General features: G+C 38.7%; 1 protein-coding gene across 3 annotated transcripts; it reads left to right on the top strand.

The window, feature by feature from the left end:
- The first annotated feature begins 85 nt into the window (after window positions 1–85).
- fyco1a (FYVE and coiled-coil domain autophagy adaptor 1a) lies at window positions 86–27,886 on the top strand. Of its 3 annotated transcripts, XM_041790927.1 has the most exons (19): window positions 96–145; window positions 1,598–1,637; window positions 1,760–1,874; window positions 2,445–2,551; window positions 3,943–4,068; window positions 7,235–7,341; window positions 9,277–9,420; window positions 9,554–9,647; window positions 9,755–12,259; window positions 14,746–14,838; window positions 15,963–16,081; window positions 16,164–16,331; window positions 18,385–18,534; window positions 18,669–18,898; window positions 19,207–19,360; window positions 24,016–24,108; window positions 24,206–24,416; window positions 25,082–25,191; window positions 26,266–27,886. In XM_041790927.1, the coding sequence occupies exons 3-19, from the start codon at window positions 1,814–1,816 to the stop codon at window positions 26,339–26,341; spliced, it is 4,548 nt and encodes a 1,515-aa protein (XP_041646861.1). In that variant the 5' UTR covers window positions 96–145; window positions 1,598–1,637; window positions 1,760–1,813; the 3' UTR covers window positions 26,342–27,886. The 3 variants fall into 3 exon arrangements, with proteins under 3 accessions (XP_041646860.1, XP_041646861.1, XP_041646862.1); XM_041790926.1 differs by lacking the exon at window positions 1,598–1,637 and having other exon boundaries at window positions 86–145; XM_041790928.1 differs by lacking the exon at window positions 1,598–1,637 and having other exon boundaries at window positions 1,763–1,874.
- Window positions 27,887–27,957: the final 71 nt, after the last annotated feature.

A 27,957-nucleotide genomic window follows, 5' to 3' on the forward strand; every position in this document is an offset into this window, starting at 1 on the left:
CACCCTCTGGTCCAGCGGTGATTGGCTTAAGGACAACATGACGCGTTGTTATTGGTTCACACAACATCAGTCAGAAAAGTCTTAACAAGTTTGTCTGCACATTTAACGCTGTGGATTGTTATGGACTCAAGTCATATCCGCAGAAGTATGTCAAAGTTTCTTTTCTTTTCTTAGTCGTTTTACCAGCAGTTTGAAGTGAATGTGTTAGTTTACCTAAGCAGTAGTTTCGTGTTGGTGTTGAATATAAAATATATGTGAAAGGACCATTGTTTCAACTTTAGACCTAACGTCACAAAGACAGCTGCAAAAACACAAAAGTCGTATGTCAAAGCTTGAGCTGACAGCGGCATATTCTTGACTTTAGTTTTTTTTTCAAGGTAAAAAAAGTTCTTCTAGCGTTGTGAAAGACTATAAACAGTTTTGTTTAACCACTGTAAATGTTTCAGTCTTATAAGTCGTTTTAACCTAGTTAGCTACTAGCTAAACAGCTCTAACCTTTAACAAACAATGCAATGTTTTTACACTTACTGAAATATGTATGTTGTGCTATAAAATGTTAGGCGTTAGCTAACCTTGAATTCAAACAGTTACACTGTTTTCTTAAAGCCACTGTTACATACCATACAACATATTTAAAATGTGTTTTGTTTACTTCCTTATAGCCAAATAACACGGCAGGATTAGCCTGTCTGACACAACCCATTTTCAGTAATACACTGGTGTTTCAGTTTAATTAGAGCCATGCTAAAAAGCTAGTTTCAGCCAAATGTGTCCACTGCAGTTGTAGCTACAGCAGATATTGGAAGCTTTTAGTCTTCATTAAATACGAGCACGATAAACACATGCCGACAATATTACGGAAAACCCCTAAAGAGGTAGTGGGGACCCTTTAACATTAAGGACAGACCCAGCCCATTTCAGCTGAAAGTCGTCAGTGAACACGGTCACTAGGTAAACCGACACACCGATATATGTTATGTAACCTATGGGAATGCTATAATACGAGTGGGCACTTCTCCATTTGGGGGTTATGGAAACTGGAGTTGAAGCAAAAATATCTAAAGAATTTTAACATGTTTTTGCATGGATATTACATGCAGCCTTATTTGTATATGCTATTTTTTCCACTAGAAGTGTTGTAGTGAATCTTTTCACTATGTGCCTTGCCTTTCAGCACCTGTCTAATCAGATTTAAATTCTGACCCTGACCTTAAGGTAGAAAAGCCTTTGCTCATTGTGTTCTCTGAAAAATCTTGTCTCTCCGGATCATTTTAAAACTATAGTAAAAGGTCATTTAACTGAAAAAATGCGACTGCCTCATTTAGCCGGTTTTATCCTTTTCTTTGTCTCTGATGTTTGTATCTCATATTTTTTTGTGTTTTAGTGTTCCTCCTGTTGTACCTTCTGTGCTGTCTTGGCCAGATCTTTCATGTGAAAGAGATTTTAATTTCAAGGGACTACCTGGTCAAATAAAACTTAAATAAATAAAACTGTTTTGGGACTTATATTTTTTACTTTCTGCTTAGATCTGCATGTGATATGTGTTACACAGAATTGTAAAAATGTCAAATACTAAAGATCATTTTTTCTATTTCAGGCTGACTTTAAGATCTAAGAAACACATTGACCCTTGAGAAGTATGAAATTTATAATGTGTGACATTAATGTCACAAGTGTTAAAATATCTGTGTTGTAGAGATAGTCCAGTATATAACAGTGTTCAAATTTTATCCTGACTGGCTCTGATTCTCTGATTCAGCAGACTGGACATGACCCTGTGACCTCTGGTTGCCAGGGAGAGAGTGGTGGGGCCATGGCTACTGGGGCTACGGCAGGGGAGAGCCAACTCCAGAGGATTATCAGAGATCTGCATGGTACGTCAGCTTTATATGTGGCTGCCTGTTTCTGTGATTGTGTGGGAATAGACTTGCTGCTGGTAGTTTTTGGCCTCCATGGTGTGACTGATGAGAGGAAGAATGAAGAGCCAGAGAGGCTTGCTATGATGTGAGGACCTTAGTCTGAGTGCCAGGTCGAATTCCAGTCCTTACAAGAGGAAATATCTTATCTCTTCTGGTCATTTTCATCCTTTGGAAAACGTGCATCCGGCCTCACGGCCCTGTAGTCAGGGTGTGGTGGCCGCCTCTTTCAGCATGCAACGAGACAGAAAGTGTGTATTGAGGGTGCACCCTTCGCAGGTGCCCTTTCAGTTTTTACGGTGGATCCGAGGCAAGTGATTGATTTTAGAATTATCTGTGCTTAAAGACGGTGGAGAGATTTCTAGAAAACTTATTTGATATACTGGCAGAGGAGTGTTTTGGGTCAATGTAGAAAAATGCCTTTTGCCATCTCGTACTGTGTTTATCAAAGAGAAACCCTGCTTGTCTGAGCTGTGTGTTAATGTAGCTCTCATACTCCATGTTGTTTTTGTACTATGTGCATTTTAGAGGCTGTGGCAGAGCTTGCAAAGGAGTACAGGGAAAGTGGGGAGCCGATCACTGATGACAGCACCAACCTGCACAAGTTCTCCTACAAACTGGAGTACCTGCTTCAGGTGTGTTTTTACTTTTGTCCAGTAAAAAATTTAATGACTCAGGGAAGATGTCATTAATTGTACAGATTAAAAAAGAATAGAAAAGAGAATGTGTTTACTCTCTCAAAAGTTGGGGAAAAACTTGCAGATGTTAATTTTCTTTTGACTGATTTAATATTTGTTTGAAGAACAATCAAGCAAACAGTATTTCAGCCGTATTTGTCCTTATCCACATGAATGGTATTGCACTAGTATTCAATACAGTATGTCCATTATTAGTTGCAGATGACACAAATTTACTTACCTCTAACATAAAATTGGTCTGTACTCATTAAGGAAGTTAACAATAGCCATCTAGCATATTGTATATTACAATAAATTGGCTTTTAATGTGAAAAACAAATCTAATTTATGATCTTTGCTAGGAAGAAGAAATATAACTCAAAATAAGTTGAATTACAAATTGATGATGAAGAAATTACTGAAGTCACATCAAGAAGATTTTTAAGGATCTTCTTGATTGATGAAAAAGCTTTTTTGGAAAGATCACATCAGTTTTTTCTGCAGTAGGGTTAAAAAATGTCTGGGTATTATTAGAAAAAAATGTTGTCTTTCACAGTCCTCTTGTATATTAACATTGTTCTATGGTTTTATGTATCCAACGTATTGTATTATTGTGTGGTAATGTTGTTTCCCCAAGTGGTTTCATAAGCTCCTATTGTTTGCAGAAATGCTTTGTGAGAACAGCAACCTTTCCGAATCCTGTGATGCAGCTGTAATGTATTGGCTGTTTATGACATCAATATTCTCCTCTTAAACAAGACAGAACACTAACCTGTACCTATCATTTTATCATACAATTTGAAGACAAAACTCCATCAGATACTGTGGAGTCAAATTGAGGAAGACAAATTTGTACTTTAAAACAGAATTCTTTTGTTTGTCTAGACAGAACTGAGGCTCAAAAATGCTTTGATGCCACCAAGGGTTCGTAGTGAATTGTTTATGCAGTCTGGATTTGGTTAAGCCTGCTGTTATAATTATTATTGTCATTATTTTCAAGCACATTATTGCTGTTTTTATGTTCATTTTTTATTGTTTATTTCATTCTGATCAGGTAAATACGGTAAATATTGGTAGTTGATTTTGAACTTTGTTTGTTGGAGTGTTACATGGTTGACCACATTTGGTGAGGATTTGAGAAAAGCCCAAAGTGGGTTTATCCCTCCCCTACACATGTGATTCACTTTTATTCACTTTTCATTGTCTGACTGCTAAACTAAACCAGACTAGACTAGACTAGAAAAACTAAACTAAACTATTTAATACTTTAATAACACAGGCCTCTCAAACAGATCTATGTTCTTGAGCTCATCATTGAAATTGTATCCATGTGATTATCTTCTCTCTAGTTTGACCAAAAGGAGAAAACCACATTTCTTGGTACAAGGAAAGATTACTGGGATTACTTCAGCGATTGTCTGGCTAAAGTCAAAGGAGCCAATGATGGGATCCGCTTTGTCAAATCCATCACTGAGGTAGGAAGATGTTTGTGGTTGTTGTTTACAGTGACATCACAGATAAAGCACCAGGTACTCACTTCTCACTTATCATTTGGATTTTAGATTCCCCCCTTAAACAACTATTATTAAATATAAGGCTTCAAAATCGAGTTGGACGGACTTGAGATTTTATGAAGTCCCACAGTCTAAATGATGTTAAATTCGAGTAACAATTTGCTTAATAATTCCTCCTGTAGATACTGTAGTTCCCTTTTGGTTGCTTAACGAGCCAACATGTGTCTGCATTAACGCAGCGGTCTGATATGAGGCAGACGGACAGACAGTGAGGATGGAGGGAGATGAGGAGAGAACTGTTACAGTCAGGAGTAGAACAATGCAGCATCAAACTGCATGGACTGTTACATATTGAGAGAATTAAGAAAAGTTTAGGTAACAGGTTTCTTTTTAACCATTTAACTTTAATGTGACCTTCTTATTAAGTTGCTATCACTCTTTGTTTGAGAGAACAGAAGGATTTCTTCGTTTACGTTATAAACATCAGTTAGATGTGATTATACATGTGAATGTGTCTTGAAATGTTGGAAATATCTGACTGCTACACTGGTTATATTTATTTTATATCAGGGTTATCCAAACAATGGCTCCTGGGCCAACTGTGGCCCTTTTTCAATAAATTTAAGGTTATTTCTATTTAATTAGTGAACATTTGATTCATTTACATAAACAAAACACTTTTTTTATGGTACAATTAGTGGAAAGGTTAAAAAATTGAATTCCAAAAAATTAAAATGGAAAAAAACAGAATTTTGAAAAAAATAAAACGGAATCTGGCAAAAGATAAAACGAATTTCATAGGGCCCTAGTACAGTGCCTGACAAAAGTCTTGTTGCTTATCCAAGTTTTAGGAACTACAAATAATAACTTGACTTGAATTTGATCAGTTGGAATCAGAAATGGCTTATATGAAAGGCAAAGCCCTCTAGATTATGCTTATTATACCAAAATAAAGATTTGTATCATTCATTGAGTTTTATCATGTAATTAGAACAGAAAGGTCAGATTTTGCTTGGGCAAAAGTCTTGTTGCATACAAAAATAATGTACAGTAGAAATTATACATACCATACTTTATTTGGAATACACAAACATACAACAATTACATCAGAATAAAGTCATGGTGCCTTGGAAAAAAGAATTCTCCTCCACCAAACGACTGTTTTCTGGGTGAATCTTGGGTCTATGCAGGTCCCAACAGGTATTCTGTAGTATTTACGCGATTGGGATGCAGTTCAATGGATGATTCATGAGAAAAATCAACCTTCTCCCACTTTTTCACTCACCATCCTTTTTACAAACTGTGGGCCTTGGCAAATGCAGATGTTTTTATTTTTTGTCTTTTGTTGAATGCTAATTTAGCCATAGAGCCTACTGTGTGAGAGAATTCGACATACTGTTCTTGTAGATACAGGGGTTTCTGGCGACCAGTTTTCATGTGGCTCTGCTGCAGCTGTAAAAGAGCTGGCCCTGGACAGTCGAAGCAACAACAGCTGTCTAACAGGGTCTGCCTGAACTGGGCTTGTCATGAGCGTCACCAGCTTCAACAGATCTTTGTCTTATCCTCTCCATTTGATGTTTGGATACATTGAAGATGTCTGCACCTCAGCAGCAGACTTGGTCTTCAGGTTCTTGATGATCAGCACTTTGGTCTGTGGTTGAAACTTTGGCATGTTGTCAGAGGTTAGGTCAGGTTGTGCTTCACATGAAGGTCTGGAGTACTGGGGTTCTTTTATACATGCCTGGGAATGTGTTAATTACAGTACTTGTCACAGGTGAAGCTGTAATCTGTGATTGGTTGAATTTTAATTTAAAGGCATGACAAGACTTTTGTCCTTGCAGAAACAGATGTTATGGGCTTTTCAAGCTGTGAACATCAGGACACTTTTTGATGGTTTCATTTTACACCCAGTTATTAATGTGAAAGCCTTTGACATTAAATGAACCATTTATTGTAACAATTGACTGGTTAGAAATAAAGTTATATACCATTTTTAGTTACTATGTCCTTATGTGACAAGACTTCTGTCAGGGAATGTACAGTCTTCAAAAGTTTTGAATTGGACTTTTGAAATTTAAAGCCATAAAAAGTCTTATTTTTACTTGTGAGAAGTCTTAAATTTTAAATAGCTCTTTGACAAAGACGGGTCTGTATCCATTCTGCATTTTCTAGCCAACGTTGTATGATTTTAATTGTTCTTTTTTGTGAATATGCTTGTAAAGGTTACTTATTATAATACTAACCGTGACTGAATAAGCCTTGTACTGCCATGAAACAGCAGTCGACCTCTCAAACCTCTGGGCTGTCAAGTTGCCCACAAAAAAATGCGTAAAGCCCACCTTTATTTTGACAGGTTTCCCTGACAAAAGTGTTGTTCTCCTTTTTAATGAATTAAAGTGTTTAGAATCAGCTCGGCAAAAACTGCTAAAACATATGATGATAAATATCACTGTACAGTACAATGATGAAATAGAAGCATCAAATGTGCCAGAAAAAAAATAGGGAGTGTTTATGACCAAAAAAAAACTAATTTGGCTCATACTATTTTCATTTCATAAACAGTTCATCAAGTTAAAAAATTCAGTCCTGGTCCAGTGTACCAAGAAATCTCAAATCTCACATACCTTGTACTTCTTTCTTTTTTTTTTTTTTATTGCGCACAAAGTGGTTTAAATTTCACTTGATTCAGGTCTTAAAGAGGTCTAAAAAAGTCCTACATTATACTGTGTAGGAAATCTGGTAATCGTGAAACATGATACACACACCGACCTGAACCAAACACCTCAAGTCATCCATTTATCAGAAAGATGTCAGAGTGAGAGGACCGCATAGTGACTGATGCCCTGAGTAGATGGGAAATCAGTGCCTTGCTTAAGGGCACTACGGAAGTTTTCAGAGGGTGCTTACTCAAACTGAGTTTGTGCGGCCATTCTTTTTAAGTACATACCAGCCAAAATATGCAAAGAGAGCCTGCCACAATATGCTTACTGCCACACTTAAAATACATCTTAACTGCTTGCGAAGTCAACAAGAAAACTAAGATAAATAATGACATATTTTGATATTTTTTTAATGCATGAAATAAAGCTTGTTAAAAACTTAATGAACCTATGTCTTTCTTTGACAGCTTAAGACTTCTCTGGGCAAAGGGCGAGCGTTTATCCGTTACTCCCTCGTACATCAGCGGCTGGCTGACACACTACAGCAGTGCCTGATGAACCAGAGAGTCACCAGGTAAGGTAGTCACAGCAAAACTAGCTTTGCAAAGTTTTTCTTTTTTTTTTTTTTTTTAAGAGTAAAGGGAACCAAAAATCAGCAGGTTGGGTGTGGTGACACAGTGTGAGGAAAGTGATGTAAATGCTACTTCCCATTTTACTTTTTGAATTGTCATTGTGGAGGTTTTGTTGTGGTGTTTTACTTCTTGTTATTTTACATTAAATGGGGTCTCTGATTCCAGAGGAGACAACATGTGGTTTGAATAGTCTGAAGACTATTCCAACCAAAGATTTAGGATTTTGTATTAAATCTTTTGTATTTGTTTTACTCTTTATTTGATTTTGGAAGTCCCTTTGAAATAAAATCTTTTCTGAGGAAGCCTTGGCAAAGAAAGCAAACCATTTAAAGCTTGATATTAAACTAAACAAAAACAGCAGGGAACACAGACATCAAGCACACATGGAGACTAGAATCCATTCAGTTCACTGAAATCGTATGCATTAATAGGTTACATAGATTCTCAACAGAGCTTTACATTTTTCCCAGGAGACTAATTAATATAAGATACAGAATGCACTTCAAATTTTTCTAAGCACAGGGAACAAGGCAGAACAGGACTTTTTTTTCCCACGCTAAGTACAAATGCTTGGAACCTCAAGGAAGTCATTAAGTGGGGTGTAGCTGAAGACTGCTGCAGGGCTGGGTCAGTGACGCTGCCTATGTAGACGCAGTGCACACCTACCAATTTATAAAGTATAAGCTGGGTGCTGGGTGTAGTGTGAACAATCCTCATGTGGAGGCTCTTTAGTTTCCATTTCTTTGGAAGATTTTTACAGTGTACTTTAAAGCATGCTTTCCCTCTTACTAAAATTCTTATGTACGTACATGAAGAAGATGTCCTTTCAAAACCTGAAGGGTAAAATTAAATGTAACACTCTGTTGTTAAACATGCTGCACACATAGGCTGACATGCATGCATATGCATGAACAGGTCCCAGTGCACATGCACTGGAGAGATGTCAGAGTGAGAATGCACATGAAAGAGCACCCAAACAGTTTGGGGTAGTTGCGTTTCTCAAGGGCACCTCAGCAATGCTCAGATGGAGAAATAGTGCCTCTCGAGCTACCAGACCTACTACCAGACTTGGCCCAACTGGAACTTGCAACTAGGAACCCACCTTAGCCACTTCCACCCCCCTGAAAGATAGTGTTTTCACTTGTACCTAACTGGTCTCACATCCTCCAGTCTGAGTATGACCTTTTACCATCTGGCAGACGATAAAAGTCCCTCCATTGCAAATGAACTTCTTTTTTTAAAGAATTTGATTGTTACTTTAAGCTGTATGGCATTTGATGATGCCTTGGATGCTGCCACTGGATCTGTGTCTGTGAATGGTGAGAGCGTGGAAGTTGTAGAACAGTTCACTTACCTTGGCAGCGTAATGGGGCAATGAGTTGCTGTGCAAGACAATATGGCATTCCCAGTATCTGAGCATGTGGAAGAAAGTCATAGTCTTTCTGTCTTTGGCCCTTCTGGTCTTAGTATACTCTTGTGAGGCCTGGTTGTTGACTGATAACCAGAGACAAACTGGTCTGAGACAAATTTCCCAAATGGGAAGATAGATTGTATCGTATCGCATTATTGTGTCGTGTTGTATCATATAATATCGTATGACATTGTATCAAATTTCATTTAGACTAGAGGATCTAAGTTATCTTTTGATTTGGAATAGGTACTAAAAAGTCACTTTTTGTTGTTTATTAGCATCAAGAAAAAGCTTTAGCCTGTGTCATGAGACTTAAGTTGTTTGAAAGCTAACTGAAGCCCACTTCCAAGGTATTTGCCTGTAAAGGGTATGAATAAGACACAACACCTTTTGTTTTTGCCCTTTTCACTGTTTTTACCTTTTCTTCTGTCTTGATAAAACCACTAACTCATCTCTTTTCCTACAGTGACTGGTACTATGCAAGAAGCCCTTTCTTAAAGCCACACCTTAGTGTTGACATAATAAATCACCTTTATGAACTCAATGAGGTCCAGTTTGATGTCGCCTCCAGAGGTCATGATTTGGATGCTGCCTGGCCCACTTTTGCAAGGTAAGATGAAAACAGATATTAGAGCTTGAAAACTACAAATACATCCATCACATGTATAAATATACAATAAGTATTGGCACAAAAACTTGCACAAACAAATGTTTTGGAGTTTAGCTTTTTATCTGATTGACAGGCGGACACTGGGAAGTGCAAACTCACCTGGTCATATGTGGAAGCCGCCCAGTCGTAGCTCAAGCATTAACAGTCTGGCCAGCTCGTACTCCCAGGTACCACATACATCTTTCTTCCAATAAAGTAAGTGTTATTTAAGATAAGTTTATGAAGTCCATCACTTAGTCCTTTTGTATCTTTTCCTTTTCTGCCAAACATCCAGCAAGCTCCTGAGTTCCCCTACAGCCCTGACTATGGCCAGGGTCTTCTGAATGACCTGAATGAGTCTCTGCCCCCATGCGCAGAGGATAGCAGCACAGTTGAGGAGCTTCGCCTGGAGTTGGATCAGTCTGAGCTGAACCAGCGAGAGCTCCTAGATAAGATGAAGCAGCTTGGTGAGGAGGCAGATGAACTCAGGGGGGTAGTTGTAGAGCTCCAGAGGCAGTTGGATATGTCCCTTGCCGCCCAAGAGCAGCAGCAGGGTCTTCAGGGAGAACTCAAGGCTCTGCAGGGGAGGGAAGAAGAACTGTCCAGACAGGTGGAAGCACTCAGGACTGCAGGAAAAGCCAGAGAGAGTGAACAACAACTTCTGCAAGAAAAGCTGGCAGCTGCTGAAGGAAAGAACATTGAGCTGCTGGCCAAGTTAGATGGGGTTCTGAATGAGAAGGGCCAGCAGGCAGCCAGTCATTTTGATTCAGCACAGAAAATACATGAGCTGCTGGATAGACTGAAAGAGGCAGAGAAAGGGAAGATGGAAGCCGTAGCAGAGGGAGAGGAGAAGCGGAGACAGACGGAGAGGCTTGAGGAGGAGCTGAGAGTCAAGGAAGCAGCTAAGAAGACTGGTGAAACAAAACTTGGAGCATTGGTTACAGCTGCATCTGAGGAGAAGGCAAAGCTGGAGGCAAAAGTGGAGGAGCAGTGTAGTACACTTGATAAGCTCCAGGGGGCTCTGACAGTGAGAGAAAAGGAGGCGAGTAACCTGCAAAGGCAGCTGCAGGACCTCCAAAGATCTCTGGAGCAGAAGGAGGAGGAGTTGGAGGAGGTGAAGAGGAAGGCACAGCTAGATAATGATGAAATGCAGAAGAAGGCTGGTGGCATTAAAGAGTCTTTGGATGCAGAAGTCAGTACACTAAAGAAAGCATTAAAGAGAAAAGAGGGAGAGCTAAAGTCAAGCTGTGAGACACTACAAGAGCTAGAAGCCAAGAACCAGAGCCTGACCATAGAGAGCGACAAACTGACATCTAATCTCTCTGAGATGGAAGTTAATGTAAAAGAGCAAGCAGTAAAGATAGAGGACTACAAGAACCAGTGTGCCAATCTCATGGAGCTTTATGAGAAACTGATGGCCACATCAAAGAGAAACGAGGAGCTGATGAAGGAGATGGCAGAAAGCAGAACGGTTCTTGAAACTGAGTTAGCAGCACTGAGAGCTTCTGAGAAACAGCTTCGCAGTCAGCTGGATGACACCAAGATGACAGTGGATGAGAAAGAGAAGCACCTGCGTGAGGAGAACCGCAAGCTGGACGAGAACCTGCAGAGAGCGACAATTGCTGCAAAGCTCTCGGAGGACACATCAAAGCGGCTAGAACAGGAGAACCAGAGGCTGAGAGAGGAGCAGGACACAGTGAAAGCAGCTCTTAGCCGCATGCAAGCCGACCTGAAGAGTGTTCACGGGCAGATTGGAGAGTTGGAGAAGAACTTAGGAGTAGCACGCAAGAATGAAGCAAGCCTTCAGGATCAGATTCAAGCCAAAGATGTGCAGTTAAAGGGTAAAGAGAAGACTATTATTGAGCTGCAGTCTAGGTTAAATGCTCTGGAGGAAAGAGAGAAGGAGCTGGAGATTGCTAAAGCTGATGCTGAAGCAATGGTGGTTAAACAGACAGAAATGATTGAAAGAGTTACCTCTGAGAAGCAGGTGATGGAGAAATCTCAGCTTGAGCGGAGCACAGTCCAAGCAAAGGAGCAGCAGGAAGTGACAAGTAAATTGACTATGGTTGAGGGCCAGTTGGAGGTCAGCATGAAAGATGTGACCAGGCTCCAGGGAGAGATCCTGGACCTCAGGGTGCAAGTACAGAGATCTGAGGAGGAAAAGCTAAAATCAAAAACACAGTTGGAGGTAACAGAGGCCCAAAGAGACGAACTCAGGACTCTTACTGAGCAGCTTAAAGCGCAAACAGAGGCACTCAATCAGAGGCATGTAGCAGAGCTCATGGAGTGCAAAAAGAAAGAAGAAACTTTGGCTGAGCAGCGTGATAGAGAAGTAGCCACCCAAGCAGAGTTGGTTATCTCGACCACAGCCCTCCGAGAACAGCTGTCGACCCTTAAGGCAGAAAATGACAAGTTAGTGTCTGAGAATAACGAGATTCGTGAGGGTCTGCACAGGGCAAACACAGAGATGGCTGAGCTGGGGATCACCATATGTAAGCTTAGTGCAGAGAAAGAAGAGGCCAGAGAATATTTGGTAGGGGACGCTGCTAAGATCGAAGAGCTGGAGGAAGAGGTGGAACGGCTCGGAGAGTGCATGTCAGAAATACGCACGGAGAATGCAAGTCTAAAAGAGGAGCTGAAACAGAAGGAGAAACTTCAAGACACTATAACAGAGCTTCAGGAGCAGCTGGAAAAAACCAAGACAGAAATACAGAGCATCAAAGACTCCGGTCGAGAGGAGGCTGAGGCTGTAAAGTTCCAGTTGAGCTCTGAGAGCATGAATCATCAGGCCCAGACGAAGGTGAGTCAGTCAAAACATGTTTACTATGAGTTCTACTACAATTAAGATAGTCAGTTTTGATACAGTGATGGCTTTTCTGTTATAATTTTTTTTGCCATGCCCTTTGATACCAGGGAGTAACTTTTTATCTGTACCCTGGTAAGTGTTCTGAAATGTAATCCAAAGATCTTTGCACTCATAACTTACTTAACATCACACACTATAATAATATTATCATATCTTTATTACTTCAAAGTTTGAGCGGACTTGCAATAGACAGTCACATTTTGATCAAAGGAGGCAATCTCACAAATGTATAAGTCTTTAAAATCTATTCTCCATCACCGGATTATATAATTTTTTGAAGTTGGGTTCTATGAGATGCTTTTCAGTTTTAAGTTAACTAGCCACAGGGGATAAAGATTAGCATTACCCCTTAAAAAGACACCAGCCGGAGTGCAGTCATGGAAACTAGGCTTTACTTGTTGCACATTGGGTCATTTGTAACTTATAATTGACCCAACTTTGAGAAAAACCTTCCAAAAATTGTCAGGTTAAGTGTACACTATATAGAAAAATTTCTCAGCTGATGACATTTCTATAAGCTCCCCCTGTATCAAGCTGAAATTAGCAAATGTTAGCATGCTTAACACCTTAAATTAATATAATAAGTGAGGTAAACATGAAACCAGCTAAACCTATTATGTTATACTTGACATTGTTAGAGTGCATTTATAAGGTCTTGCGATACTCCAGTATCTTCAGCTGTAAAGTTGCTTTTCTGATATTGTGTTCTTATGTTAAATACACATTATATTTATTTTCTACTCTGCATTTTCTGTTTTACATTTTTATATTGTTGTATTGTGCTACTCCTTGGGTTGTTAGTGCTTTAAATGTATTCGTTTGTAAATAAATGCATGTATTCAAGCTTGGACAGGTACAAAAGCACTTCACTGTACATTGTACTATGTACAAAGCTCATTCCCAAAATTGTTGGGGCGCTCTGTTTTGGCCCTGTTTTGAGCTGTTTATGACTATTGTAAAGTGTTAATAGTGAGAAAATAAAAATGTACTTAATTCTTCAGCTACTTTTGTGTTCCAAAAATAACTAAATAAAAATATGAAAAAAATGTGTGAAAAAAATTAATAAATAGAGAAACGGCAGGAGGCAGAAATTAAAAAAGCCTCCATCGCAAGCCCTGATGAGCAGTGTCACACAACGGTGTCACACAATGGTCCGTTTCCACGTAGCGGCCTGGTTTGGTTCAGTACAGCTTTGTTGTGATTTAGTACATTAAACTCTGGTTTACCCGTGTTTCCTAAGCTGAGGTCTGTCCAGCCTCGCTGGTTGTGATGGGAAATCTGTCTCTGTTAAGAGATCCAGATCATTTGGTTCAGCTGGTAGTTTGGCTCCCAAACGGCTCTTCATTTGGTCACATTTTGGCTTTTGAAAGGCAGATTGAATAACAAAAAAGGATGGAAGAAAGGACAGTGGCACTCAGACAGGACCTAGCTTCTGATTACTGTACAGATACACTAATTTCACTGCGTTACATTGCATTATCTTCTAACAATACTGTGTGAGCATCTAGGGGTGAACACACTGATTGTTAAAGTATTAAAAACTATATTCTTTCTTTACCTACAGATAGTTCTCCAGATTCTTTGAATCTTTTAATAATATTATGGACTATAGAGAGTAAAATCTCCCCCTTCTTGCAATTGCATGTTTAGGATTCTTGTGCATAAACTGCTGGCATAAACTTTCTGCCCATGCAGGTTATACAAAGTGTATAAGCTAATGCTGAACGGTGAACTACCAAGCCTTCCTGGTGTGCTCCTTTTATATACAATCATCGTATTATCACCTGTCACTACTTACCTGTTACCTGTTGAATGTTCCAGGTGTTTTTTGAGCATTCCACATGTATATCTATGGAACAGTAATAAAGTTTATCAGTTTGAATATAAATATATTTTCTTTGTGCTGCATTCAATTGAATGTAGGTTTAAAAGGATTGGAAAATCACTGCATTCTGTTTTGTTAACTTTCCACACAATGTCCCAGTCTTTCTAAAGTAAGTTGTGTGATTGTGCGTATGATTGATAAAATTAGAATTTGAAGTAATCTTATGGACACACCATGTAAGCGACAAAGTGGGTGTTTTTTGTTGCTCAGGGTGTTAAGGCAGTTTGATGGCTCAAATTAAGAAAAGAAAAGAAAGCCAATTATATATTAGTCATAAAAAATAAACTGAATGAAGTAATAAGTTTCTGTAATTTTCTAATTCATATTACTGTCAGTTTTAGAAACCATGAGTCTAAATTTTGCTGACTTTATGAGTGGTTGTTCCAACTGGAATTACATTTTCTTCAACTTTCCCCATTTGAATCTCATTCCTCAGATGTTTTAAACACCAAATGAAAGCTATCCAAGGCTATTAGCAGTCATCTCAAAACATTCCTCTTAATGCTTTTTTTGGTGTTATTTTTTTACATTTCAGAGTCTGAATGAGCAGCTTGACAAGGTGAAAGCCCAGCTGCAGCAGGAGCTGAAGAATGTGTCCAGCTTAAAGGCCAAAGTGTCTGAACTTGAGGTCTGTTTTTAAGATGCAGTGATTTATACTCACATAGAGACTGAACAATGATAGGCAGTAGGACTTGTTCTGTAGCCTTTTCATGCCTTTATAGAATATATATAAAATACACCCATCATTAGGTAAATATGTGTTATGTGCTCAGTCTGAGGATAGCTACACATGATCAAGAGAACCTGTAGATAGATCGGGGTCAGAAGTGCAACATCTAAACACAACCTTGAACAGACACCTACAGCTGTATAATAACTTGATTTATGGAAGTGATACATAAAAGGAAGTGAAACACTGGGTGCAATATAAAAACTGGCAGAATATATACGTAGTGCTTATTAACAGCCAATGATTACATGAAGAATTACAGATTTCTGTTTTTATAATGAGAGACAGTACTGACCAAAAGAACAAGATCACAAAAACAAGCGGCTAAAATGAGCTTTCTCCTTAGAGATAAGGTCAGGGACTCAGACATCCATGAGAGATTCAAAGTAGAGCCGCTGCTCCTCAATGCAGAGGAGACATGAGACAGATGAGGTAGTTCGGGCATCTTGTAAGGATACCTCCCGGACGTCTCCCGGGGGAGGTGTTTTGGGCATGTCTATCTGGGAGGAGACCCCGGGGCAGACCCAGGACACGTTGGAGAGAATACATCTCTTGGCTGGCCTGGGAATGCCTCGGTATCCTCCCAGAGGAGCTGGTGGAATTGGCCGGGTCCGCGACCCGGACCCAGATAAGCGGAAGAAGATGGATGGATGGATGGATGGAGATACACTGATTGCATGAACAGTTGTCTTTGATTTCAGGAGGTATAAACATGCAAAATCACTGCGGTGAACAGGTCATGATGAAATGAATAGGGTAGTGAAAGGCTCTTAGATCATATTTGTCAGTTTATGTGGTTTTTATGATAGATCTTTATAAAATGATCTTATTTTAAGGATTGTTTAAATGAATTACACATTGTTAGGTCCTTAAATGCAAGATGCACATTACAACATTTTGAGAGTATATTTTATGAAATGTATCGAATATAATTTATCCAGCCAAACTTAGACCAATTTAAGTAGAAAAAAGTTTGTGCTGATGGTCTTTTTTAATGAGTGTTTGTGTCTTTTCTAAACAAGGCTGTGAATGAGCAGTACTTGCATCTCACTGGTGAGAAAGATGCTCACATCACAAAGACAGAGACGACCATTCGAGAGAGTGAGAGTGAGATACAGTACTTGAGGAATGCAGTTACCAGGTACAATTATGAGCACTTGTCACTTATTTTAACTATTGGTTGCATTAGAAAAGATACAGGCTGATATTTTTACTCTCCTCAGGGCTGAAGAAGCACAATTAGCTGCACAGAAGGTCTGCGAGGAATTGAAGCAGACACTCAACATAACAGAATCTGCTAAACAAACCGAGTGCCTGAAGTTGACTTCAGAGATCGATGACCTCAACAAAACCAAGACCAACCTTGAAGAGCGGCTCATTGAGCTTATAAGGTAGAACTTTTCTTATATTTTAGGGTCACCAGTGCACTGAGGGGCAGATCCACTAAGATTTTTGTGCCATGCTAATAGCACCAAGTTTAGCTTGAGATGTGCACCCACTAATAGCTCCTCTTTTGTAAAGCATCCACCAAAGAATTTGCTCTAATCATATGCCAGCACTAACACGTCCTAGAGGTTTACCAGCTGAACACACTTAGTGTTTTGCCACAGACCAAGTGACACATTGGTGGATGTGTGTTTACATTACTGGTATCACTATGAAAGAGTAAGCTGGAAGGAAAGAAAAATACAAATTTTAGGCCGAGAACTTGTTCGTGCAGAGATAAGGAGCAAAATGCACATGTGGCGGCACATTAGATGAACAGTGCAACTCAGAGGCTCTGTACGGCATTAAACATCCTGCTGTGTAAATCAATATTGGATCAGTTAATTAATTTAAACTTTCAGGATTGTTGACATTAATATTAACAGCAGTTCATACCACAACAGAAAGCAAATTTCAAGAGCTTTGTGAAAGCACACTCAGTGTGCCTGCTTGCCTAAATACGGAGTTGTTTCATTGTTCATGAAGCATGTATAATTTACAGAAAAATAGCTATAGTAAACAGCCAATTAGTTATGTCCCATGTAGATGAACTTCGTACACCATAAAGGGGTTTGATAAAATAACAGTTCAAACTCACCACTGCTCACTTTCAGCTAGAGTGTCATTTTTTGTACCAAAATATTTTATTGCTGTCTGTTAGAAGTACACATGGAAGCAAATTAAGATTTACCTGGTTAATAACAAATTCATTTTGTAAAACATATTCAAAAGTGGGTCATGCCTGCATCCTACTGGTTCAACATCTCATTGTTGTTAATAAAAATTTTGACTTTAGATAAACAGTGACAACTAACTTTACTGGAGAAGCAAGAGGAGGAGGGGTACATGGCTCATATCTTTATGGTTTATATCTGGTTTCATTTGGTTTTAAATTGTACCACTGTCTGTGGAAGTTAGTGCTGGCCTTTGGGGATTGATTGCTGAATTTTGAAAATTCCCTCATTTACAGGCATGCAAATGAGACAGGGCACTGTTTCCTTGGCTTAGCAGTTTGCATGGATTTTGTGTGCAGTTAGTGTGGATTTCCCCTTTGCACATGCTTTGTGGATTAGACACTCTTGTACTTGCCTTTTGCACAGCTTAAAAATGTGCCAAAAAGCTGTGCTATTCTTTAGTGGATCTGCCCCTGAGTCTTTTGCTACAGATGGATGGATTTTAAATGAAGAAGACAGTCAAAGTTTGTTTTCTCTGAAGATGGTACACCTTATTATATTTAGTTGCTGCCTGTTTTTTGATAACCCCAGGGAGTGTGCAATTTGAATTTGTTCTTCTAGTGAGAGCAGATCTCTGATTTTTTTAAGCTTGACATTGATAGTAGGGAACTTGGGCCAAAGAGCAGGAAAAAACAGTTGAGATAATTTCCTGAAAACACAGGTCTGAAAGAGAGGCCAGGAACTCCTCTTGGATGTGCTCACTATTTTAGACTTTTGTTATTATGCATGCTTTTTTCATTCTTTGCAGTTTTATATTCAGGTAAAAAGTAACTGCATTTGTTAAATATAAACATGTTCTTATAATACCACTGCTCAGTCACTTTGTCACAAAATCCAATATTTGTTCAGTCTTCAAAGTTTATTGAATATAGCAATGCCTGCAAGCTAGTTCAGGGAGACAACTTAAGTGTCACAGTTGACATACAATGTTATCTGAAAAATTGATGGCCTGTTTAGGCTTCATGATTTCTGGTCTCTTCCCCCTGCTCCGCCATTGCCAGCTCTGCTGTTCATCAGTACTGAGCTCTTGCTTTTAAGAGTAGCTCTTTAGTCTCTAGTGGAGGGTCTGAGATACCGTCTCTTCCCTCCTTAAATTCTCCATGTATAATAATGAGGCCAGAGCTTAGACCCCAAAAACAAACTATATTCTGCTTCTACAATATATGATTGATTCATCAAAAGCATCAAAAACACTAAAACTTTGTGAATCTACCCTTTTTTGCAGGGATAAAGATGCTCTGTGGCAGAAGTCAGACGCTCTAGAGTTTGAACAGAAGCTGCGTGCAGAGGAGCGCTGGTTGTTGGACAGAGAAGCTACACACTGCCTCGGCTGCCAGGGTCAGTTCACCTGGTGGCTGCGCAGACATCACTGCAGGTGACTTTTACACAACATAGTAAAATTCCTTAAAGAATTTTAAGAAAACAGAACAAGATGGTGGGATTAACATGTACAAGTAACAAACGTCTATCAAGTTTTATGTTTATTTCTTTGTATCGTTTTATCATTAGGCTTTGTGGTCGCATCTTCTGCTACTACTGCAGCAACAACTTTGTAATGACCAAGCACAGTGGGAAGAAGGAGCGCTGCTGTAAAGACTGTTACACCCAGCACAGCGTAGTGGTGGAGAGGTTCACAGAGGCAGAGCTGAGTCCTACAGACAGCCAGCCTCTTCCACCTGGAGCTGGGCCTCATCCAACTCCTGAACCAGCTCCTTATAAACCCACACCCAGAGTAACAGGTGAGAAAAAATCTGCTAGCTACTTTTACCTTAAGCAAAGCAGAAATGAAAAGACCGACATGTGATTTTAAGGAACAAGGACAGAAACCATCACCATAAACTCCCATTTAGTGGGTGACAGAGAAGTTGGTGACATTTCTATTGAAAGAAAATGCTGTTTGCTTCTGTTGTAAGGAAAGGTGCCCTTTTTCTACTGTTTTATCCATGCAATAGGCTTTTGAATTCATTTAATCAGAAGACCATGACATGCAAACAAGCTGTGTTTTCACAGTCCAGTATTTTTACTCCATTCATGCTTTACCTCTCAGTTTCAGACCCCAGTCCCAGATCTGATGATGGAGCTTTTGATATAATCACAGAAGAGGAAGTGAACGGTGTCTACGACAGCGACACCACATCCCAGACCACAGGAGGCTCCATGGAGGGAGAACAAGAGCAACAGCCTTCTGGAGCACTAGATATGTGAGTGTTAAATGAAGGGGAAGGGCTTGAGACCTGGCTCAAGTGGTTGTTTTGAGTAAAGATGCAACTTTGTCTTTAAGTAAGCCTTGAATGTCAAATATAAACAACACAGCACAACAATGAGTTTTAGACAAAAACAAGACCCCTGCATGCTACACTGTATCTTTAAAAAGAGCTAAACTATGTGCCCTCTATTAATAACTTGTACTGCTGTTCATTAGCTTTTTAAGACCACACCAAAAAGTAAAAATAAACTTAAATACTGGCTTTAGTGCTGCATGATTTAAAATCTCTCAGATTTAGTTTTATGCAGATTTTTCAAATGTTTTGTTCCCAGAGCAGCCAAACAGTTTGTATTAATTTAAAAAATGCATTAACACAGTGTTACGAATATCTAACACTGAATGGACAAGGGATATTTAAAAGAAATATTGTGTTCAAAGTACCATTTGGTGGCTTCTATCATCCAGTGTTGTGAATAATAATTTTTAAAGATTTATTTTGAGGCTTTGTTTTTTGCCTTTACTTGAGAGAGATAGCAGTTTTTGTGCCCTGTTGTAAATAATAATTGATTATTGGTCATCTTTTAAATGAAGGATGTAAGTATGGAGCATTAACTGTGTGAGAGCAAGAAAAGATGAAATAGAAGATATACTTTATTAATCCCTAAAGCAGACATTTAAGGTGCTACACACAGGCTGAAATATACTCACAACAGAATCAGAATCTTTATTATTCATAGTATGCTTATGCAAACAAGAAATTTGACTTTGGTTAATTTTACTTTTAATGGACAGGAATTAAACAAATAAATATAAAAAACTAGAAAAGCACTCAGAGAGCGCAGACCTCTGCCATTAGCTCTATCTCCCAATAGTGAAGAAGCCTTTAAAAACATTCCTGGATCCAGACGGTGATCCAGATCACTCCCAAAATCTAATTTGCTGATTACTCCCTCCCCGGTGGGGTGGAGACACGGTGAGGCAAAGCATTTGCTTCGCTATGTGTGGACTGTCATGGCGGAAGCACCCATGGTCTCACCGGACGACTGAAAGTCATGGCAGAGGGTGAATATTCCTCTGTTCCTCCCAGCTTTGTGAGTGTTCACGCTACAATTCGATGTCTTTCTCTCTGTTACGCTCCAACTCGTCTCCTCGATTGGGCGTGCATCTTTCAAACTCTATAAACTCTAAAAATTTGAATAGAAAGACACCAAAAACATGTTGCTGGGATTGAAGTTACTCATGTCCACCATCTCCTGGTGTAAGTGGTAACAGCGCAGACCTCCATCATTAGCCCTATCTCCCAATAGGAAAGAATCCTTTAAAAAATTCCTCACCCATCACTCCCAAAATCTAATCAGTTCTTTCACATGCCATTTCTGACATTTCCTGAAAATTTCCTGATAATCTGTCCATGACTTTTTGAGTTATGTTGCTAACAAACAAACAAACAAACAAACAAACAAACAAACAAACAAACAGACAAACAAATGAACAAACCCACCCGATCACATAACCTCCTTGGCGGAGGTAAAAATACAATCCAAATTTAAACATGAACAAACCCTAATTAGACACATTACCTATTATATAAAAGTCTGTGTGCATTAATTGTATGGTTGCAAGGAGTGCAAATGGTGCAAATGATGCTGAATAGTGCCGAATAGACATGGTCAAAAAGTATGAAATATGCTTTTAAAAATTGCAGATAGGATTGTTTTTAGCAATATGTGCAGATGTGCATATTAGGCATTGTGCACATGCACAATACATGGTCCTATGGACATGCACCAAAAGTCACAGTGAGGCACTGCTGTCAAGGGAAACCTCAGCAGTGAGCTAGCACCTCTCTAGTCACCACAACAATCTCCAAATTAGCGCTGAAGGAGAACAGGCCTGGAATGAGATGTTGCTTATACACTTTACTTAACTGCTTTCACTTTTACAATGAGCTGACAGGCCTCATAAGGCTATAAAGCTTATGTAATGTATATTGTTATGTTCCTTAAATGTTTGTTGACTTCAGCTGCAACAAGAATACAAGTTCCCTCACTTGGTTGAGAGAGTGATTGTTATTTTTGTTAAATGCATAAAAACCATGTTTCCTGGTAATAAACACATATTTACTGAAAGTCCCTGAAAGGTGAAATCCCAAATTTTTGTCTGAACAAACTAGATATGTTTGGATACGTTTGCATGATGGGGTCGTGTAGGAATCACACACACACACACACACACACACACACCCCCCCCCACCCCCCCCCAATGCTGCAGAGATATAACATCACAAGCTGTTTATCTTAACAGTCTGTTGTTAGCTGATGCCACTGCCTTTATTGAAAATTAACAGCCAGTTAAGTGCTGTGTTCAATGGGAGGTAAATTTGCCAAATCGATTGGCCTGGTCTATGGGTCATTAAAAACATCATAACAGAGAAATTTGTGCCATAAAACAGACTTCTGTCTCTGTCTCTGTTATGGCACAGAGTCAGGTAGCAGTGCTCTGGCCATAGTTCACCATAAAATCATGGGGGCAGACTGCTCGTCTATTTTTCACTTAGGCCAGATCAACCATGATACAACATTTTACCTGCTGAGGGTGTGCTCTAATCCACATGTCACTTGTCTTTAGTCCTGGATAACTGAAAGAAGTGGACAGTGGCATTGTCTCTCTCAAAGCAGTAACAGTTCAATCCCTCCTGTTTATTTGCATCACAATGCTAAAGTTTAGTAAAGTATATGAGGAGAGACACATTCTCTTCCTGCCTAGTGTGTCACAATAAAAGTGTCCAATGCTAATAATCATGGAAGACTTTTATTTTGAAGAGCAACATCAGGAAATAGAGTGTCCTCTGTTGGCTTAAAATGAGAGTTGTAACATGGCAACATAGCAGACAGATGGTTCCTCCATTCAGGTTATAGCATTTTTTTAATTTGAGAGGATTCTCGTGAGCGGGTGTGGCTTTTGGCGCATTCTACCGACACGTCCCCAGCATCCTAGAGCTGATATCACTGCCTCAATTTTCCTGATTTTGAAGTGCAATTATAAACCCAGAGATGTTTTTCATGACTGACGTTTGACCTGGTGGTTCATAACTCAGTGGCCTGTCATACAACTAACTTATGTACTGTAACTGTTTTTGTTTAATTTTTATTCCTTTAAGGGACTGAAATTTAAGAGCGCTAATTTTGAAGTTATATATACTTATTAAATGCAATACTTTTTTTGTCAAAACCATGTGCATGTTTGTTTTAATTATCAATCATCAGTAATCAATAATCAATCTCCTACAGCTCTGGGGTGATGTCACTCAGTCTTTGCATAGTGGGAGTCAGAAACTAAAAAAAAAAAAAAACATCTGCCCACACAAAAATTTCTTCTCTGCAGTGCCTTTTGATTTCTCTTTCAAAGGTATCTTTTTATAGATATACATTAGCACATACACAGTATATGACAATAATAGTCTAGTATGAAGAGAAAGCTTTACTTTTTATCTGTGTGTGTTTACAGTGAAGAGAACCACTGAGAAATACCAAGGTTTTGAGATGCTGGGTTGGATGGTGGCTGAGTGATGGGAAAAAGGGTAGCACACTTATTTGTTGTTTTTGTAAATAACACTGAAACTTGTACAACACATCTATGTACTTTTGACAGCTATTTAAGAATCTGTGCACTACAAATGTTCATATTTATGTATACATAGATGTTCAGATGAATAACTGGAAGAAGTTTGTCTAACACTGAATTTGTGCTTGAATTCAATTAATCATTATGTCATAATTTATGCCAAGTCTAGTGTATCTCAGATGAAAAAAAATAGGAGCAAAGCTACAAAAATGACCATGGTCGAATCTTTGGAAAAGGAAGATTTATGGTGTCTTGTCATACACTAAGCTTTTTAATGCATAATCTCAATCTGAAGTGTATGAGCAAAATGTGTTAGTGCACGATGGTGATACTTAAACACAATGCAAATGTATTTAATGTAATGAGAAATACATTTTATAAGCAATGAATACTTTCTTGATCAGCATGTGCGCATTCCATATATTATTAACGTAGACCTGAGTGTAGTTGTCATGTTCTGCACACCGTTTTTATGTTGTCACATGAATTCAAGCTAATTATCTTATCTAGAAAAAGAGACAAACGATAGGAGAACTACTTGTGGAAAGGAGCCACAGGCCAGATTTGAATCTGGGCTGCCCACATACATAGGGGACGACCTGACCGCTGGGCGATCTGCACCTCCAGAGCGAGCAATCTGAAAACCTCAGATTAATTTGTCAAAATTACATAGGACGATCATTTGCTTTGCTCTGGATTCAGGAGACAAAGGTATTGTTAAACACATAGAGAGCAGCTGTTGGTTTAAGATTCTTGTTTGAAATCTGTGTCTTAAATATGTAGGGCCAGGTCACTTTTGTGAAAGAGATCTTGATCTCACAAATTCTTCATATGGTAAAGTGTAAAAAGAGTGTGGGTTATAGCTCATCTGATTATTTGTTGATCACATTTTATATGGTCAGAGAAATATTGAACAGTGGTATCCCCCACTGAGTCCTTTTCTCTGTTTCCTTCTTGGTCATTGTGCAGACCAAGTGTCAACTGTAAGAGTCAGAATCTTTAAAAACCTGCTTTTGAATTTTGCAGAAGCACAGGAGATGTGACCCCTGATGATCCTGAAGAGCACATCCCTACTGTTCAGGATTCAGAAATCAACCTCCTCAGATCAGGAGAAGTTACGTGAGTCACATCTTTTTCTTACTTGACGTTATTGGGTTTTTAAAGCATGAGTCACCATGTTTTAATTCTTGTTTTGATTACATCTGTTCTCATGCAGGGTGACAGTCCCGCTCAGCATTGAGGACATTTCTCAGTTTGGTGACGGCTCTAGGGAACTCTTCATTAAGTCCAGCTGTTACAGTGTGATCACTGTTGCTGTGGGCGACAGCGGGCCGACCATCAGCTGGATGTTTTCTTCAGAGCCGAAGAGCATCTCCTTTAGCGTGGTTTACAGGGAAACAGCTGATACTCAGGTGGAGCAGTCAAAGGTAGATATGCTCATGCTCTTTTTCTGTACCTGTCAGACAACTGACAGCACATACAGCTATACAGTAAGATGGCCTTGCCATCATTTAGTCATTGTACATCTGACACAGAAATGTGAAGAAAGGGCAAAAATCAAGGACAATGTTTTCTCAATCATAAAATAGGACATCATAAGGCTGAGGGAAATTGCTTTCTTTTATTAGAAATTGCAGGCATTTTGAAGCTCTTATGGAGCAACAAAAGAGTTATTACTAAACACAATGGACAGACCCTGCTTCCCCTGCAGAGACCAGGACTATGTGCTCGGTCTTTCAAATTTTACTGAATGAGGAAAACGCTGCAGGTGGCCAGTGTTGCTCAGCCAGATGAAGTAAACATCCTGAACTTGACAAAGTCAGGGGCTTTAACTAAGTTCTGACCTTTTGTCTTACATTTCCATCCCCTCACTATAGTGCCATAATTGTGTGATATGATTTTTTAAGTTTTATTTTATTGTGATTGAGAAAGCTCTTTCTGTCTTTTTTAAAGTCATGTAAGGTAAACCATTTTATAAAAACAGTAGAAGTGTTTCATAAAAGAATTGGTTCATTAGAGATTTGTAGGATAATAATACTTTAACCTGTACATGAAGTTTCATTTCGGACCAACGTTTCTGTTCTTTTCTCAGGTCCTGATTCCTCTCACTCGCTGTAATTCCCATAAAGAGACAATTCAAGGACAGCTGAAAGTCCGACACCCTGGCCTCTACATGCTCATCTTTGACAACTCCTTTTCACGGTATTGAACACTTGAGTTTTTCTTTATTTTTATTTGTACATAATGTATTCAAGAAGATGAAGAGTATAATTACCCTCCAGACTCCTGGAGAGGGACTTTCTTCAGGCATTGGAGGAGGTAATTACAGCAGTGAATGCATAATTCATACACAGTTTCTATGTTTCTGACAACAAATCAAGGAAAATAAGACAAGGCTGCAGTAACACGGCTCAACAAAAAGTTTAATAGTCACAACGATTCTACTAAAGGGTCTTTGTAAGGGGATAGATGTTGAAAAATAAGGGGGTGATAAGGCCGACAGCCACTTTTGTGATGGCCTGAGTGGTCAAACATGTAAACTACCCCAAACTTTAAAAGCATCCATGAGTATACGCAAAATTAATGCCAGAAAACATGCTCAGTTATGCTATGTAGGGAAAGTATTAACTTCCATCATTTCCTGCTGTGGACCTGCCCGTCCACAACTGCTTAAATTACCAACATCAGCCCTGCATCTATTATTGTTCATAAAAAAAGTTAAAGTGGCTCTAAGAGCTTCTGTGCTTGAATTGTTATAATTACCAATATCAGCCCTCTCCATTTCATTATCATTGTAGCTCCTGATGCAAACATTAGATTGTTCTGTCTTCTATCAAACACGGTTATTACTGCTGATTCTACGCATATTGTACCTGTCATTACTGATAATATAGCGATATCCAAGAAAATGAAAGCTAGGTTTATGGCATGAGCAGTTGTAGAATTATCTTATTCACTGTTGCTGTCAAGATTTCTTGCTTCATGTAACTCCCCATCCTCTCTTCCTTCACCTTCAATCACTGGCATAAACTGACTTATGTTAAAGAGCCTTTATCAAGCACCCTGGTCCTGAATTTTCCAATAACTAGACAACTTGTTTGTTACATAGCTATTTTAACTATTATTGTTTCATCCATTCTAGTCTGCAATTGTTTGCGGTTTGTGTTTGAGCTGTGTTTGTGTGTCTTCACTAAATCCGGCCTCCTAATGTGGCTCAGCATCTTGTTTCAGTCATTCAGATTGCAGTACTTTGATCAGCAAACCATCTCTTAACAGGTTTATCTCCAAGAAAGTCTTTTACCATCTGACCATGGAAAAGCCGATCATCTACGATGGAAGCGACTTCCCCTGAAAACATCAGCACAATGTCACAGAAACACTATCATGATGTCAGTGCGGCAACACTTTAAAGATGCCAATGTAACGACTGTTTGGAATCAACTATGAATCACTCTTACTCCAAAAAACTTTTTTTAACCAAGTATTTTATGTTTTAAAATCACTTTGTTTTTCAACTGTGTGGTATCAGTTTATTTTAGGTGTGCTCATGTTGTAATTGTTACTGAAGTGAACTTTTGTCAAGGGGATGGAAAGGTTTGAAAAGGAAGCAGATTTTTATGCAGACTTTTAGTATATTTTATCTAAATATTTACCAAGTAATATATATACCTGTAGTCCACTTAAGCTTAATTCAGTTTTATTTTTCTTTCTTTCTAAGTTTGACCTCTTTGTTTCCCAACAAGCTGCCGTGTTTTAAAAAAAGCAGAAGCTTTTTTAGATTAATAATTATTATTCAATGTTGTCCATGAAGACCCAGGAAATATTTCAAAAATGTTTAAATCTCAGCCAATTTCAAGTATTAAAAGCTTTTGGGTGGAATCATGAAGTCAAAAAGCAGGAAAAGTGCAGACGGTATATTATGAGTGGCCTGTAGAATTGACTTTTCAACTCTGTATTTGCACTCTGCAGGGAGGAATCAAAGCAGTGATGCTTCCTGTTCTGGGAAATTACAGTTTATCTTTAATTACAAAGCAAATGCACTTTGTGCTACTCTCAGGAGTCAGATTTAAAATTTTACTCTCATGGTAGCATGTCTTAACATAATAAAAACTGCCATTTTATTTAGTGTTATAGGAGATGTTAATAAAGCAAAGTGCCTGTACTGACACAGGCTGGTTTTATATGACGTTACGACAATGTTGGTGAAAGTCAACAATCGACTCTCTGACTGCTCTGTCAAAGTGCCTTCTAATGCTAATTGCTTGGAATTCCTTTATTTAGTCACCGTATTATGGTAGGTAGCATTTAATTCACAATTTGCTCAGTATAATATACATCAAAACTGTTAAATTGAATGTTAATAACTTTTGATTTTATTTGATTTATTTTTATGTTATTATAATCCTCTGAAACTGTTCTCTCAGAGATGAAATGAGTGTTGGCATTTTGTGCTTTTTATTGTGTTTTTTTTTAATCAAAGAGCAATAAGAAAAAAGCAAGACTGGTCAGTCACTTTTGGAAACATCCATTCACAACTCAGAGGAGGAAGGGCTTATCTCTATGCTGCTTTTGTAGAGATCTGTTTGCCATTTCACAGTCAGACCTCTTTTATACTTTTGATGGGTGTAAATTGGTGCAATTTTTATGCTAAAGCGTTTATTTTCTCTATGGAGCTGCACTTTGTGATAATTATTTTATAAATTGTTGGAAACAATATCAAATCTGTTAAGTTTACATGATCTTTGAAAGGAAGTCCCACAGGGGTAGTTTTTCTACACGCTGACTTTTGAAGGATTATTTTGGATGGATGAATCATCACTATGAGCACTAGTGTAAGTCAAAATAGGCCTGTCAAATTCCTAGTAAACATGAATAAAATGTGAGTGATGATGACTGTGACATCTAAATGGTCTGTGTCTGGTGTTTGAGAGCGTGGAACCTCAGAAACAGAGACACATCATCTCTGTG

The sequence above is a fragment of the Cheilinus undulatus genome, linkage group 7 (genome assembly GCF_018320785.1).
Source record: "Cheilinus undulatus linkage group 7, ASM1832078v1, whole genome shotgun sequence".
NCBI classification, from domain to species: Eukaryota; Metazoa; Chordata; class Actinopteri; order Labriformes; family Labridae; genus Cheilinus; species Cheilinus undulatus.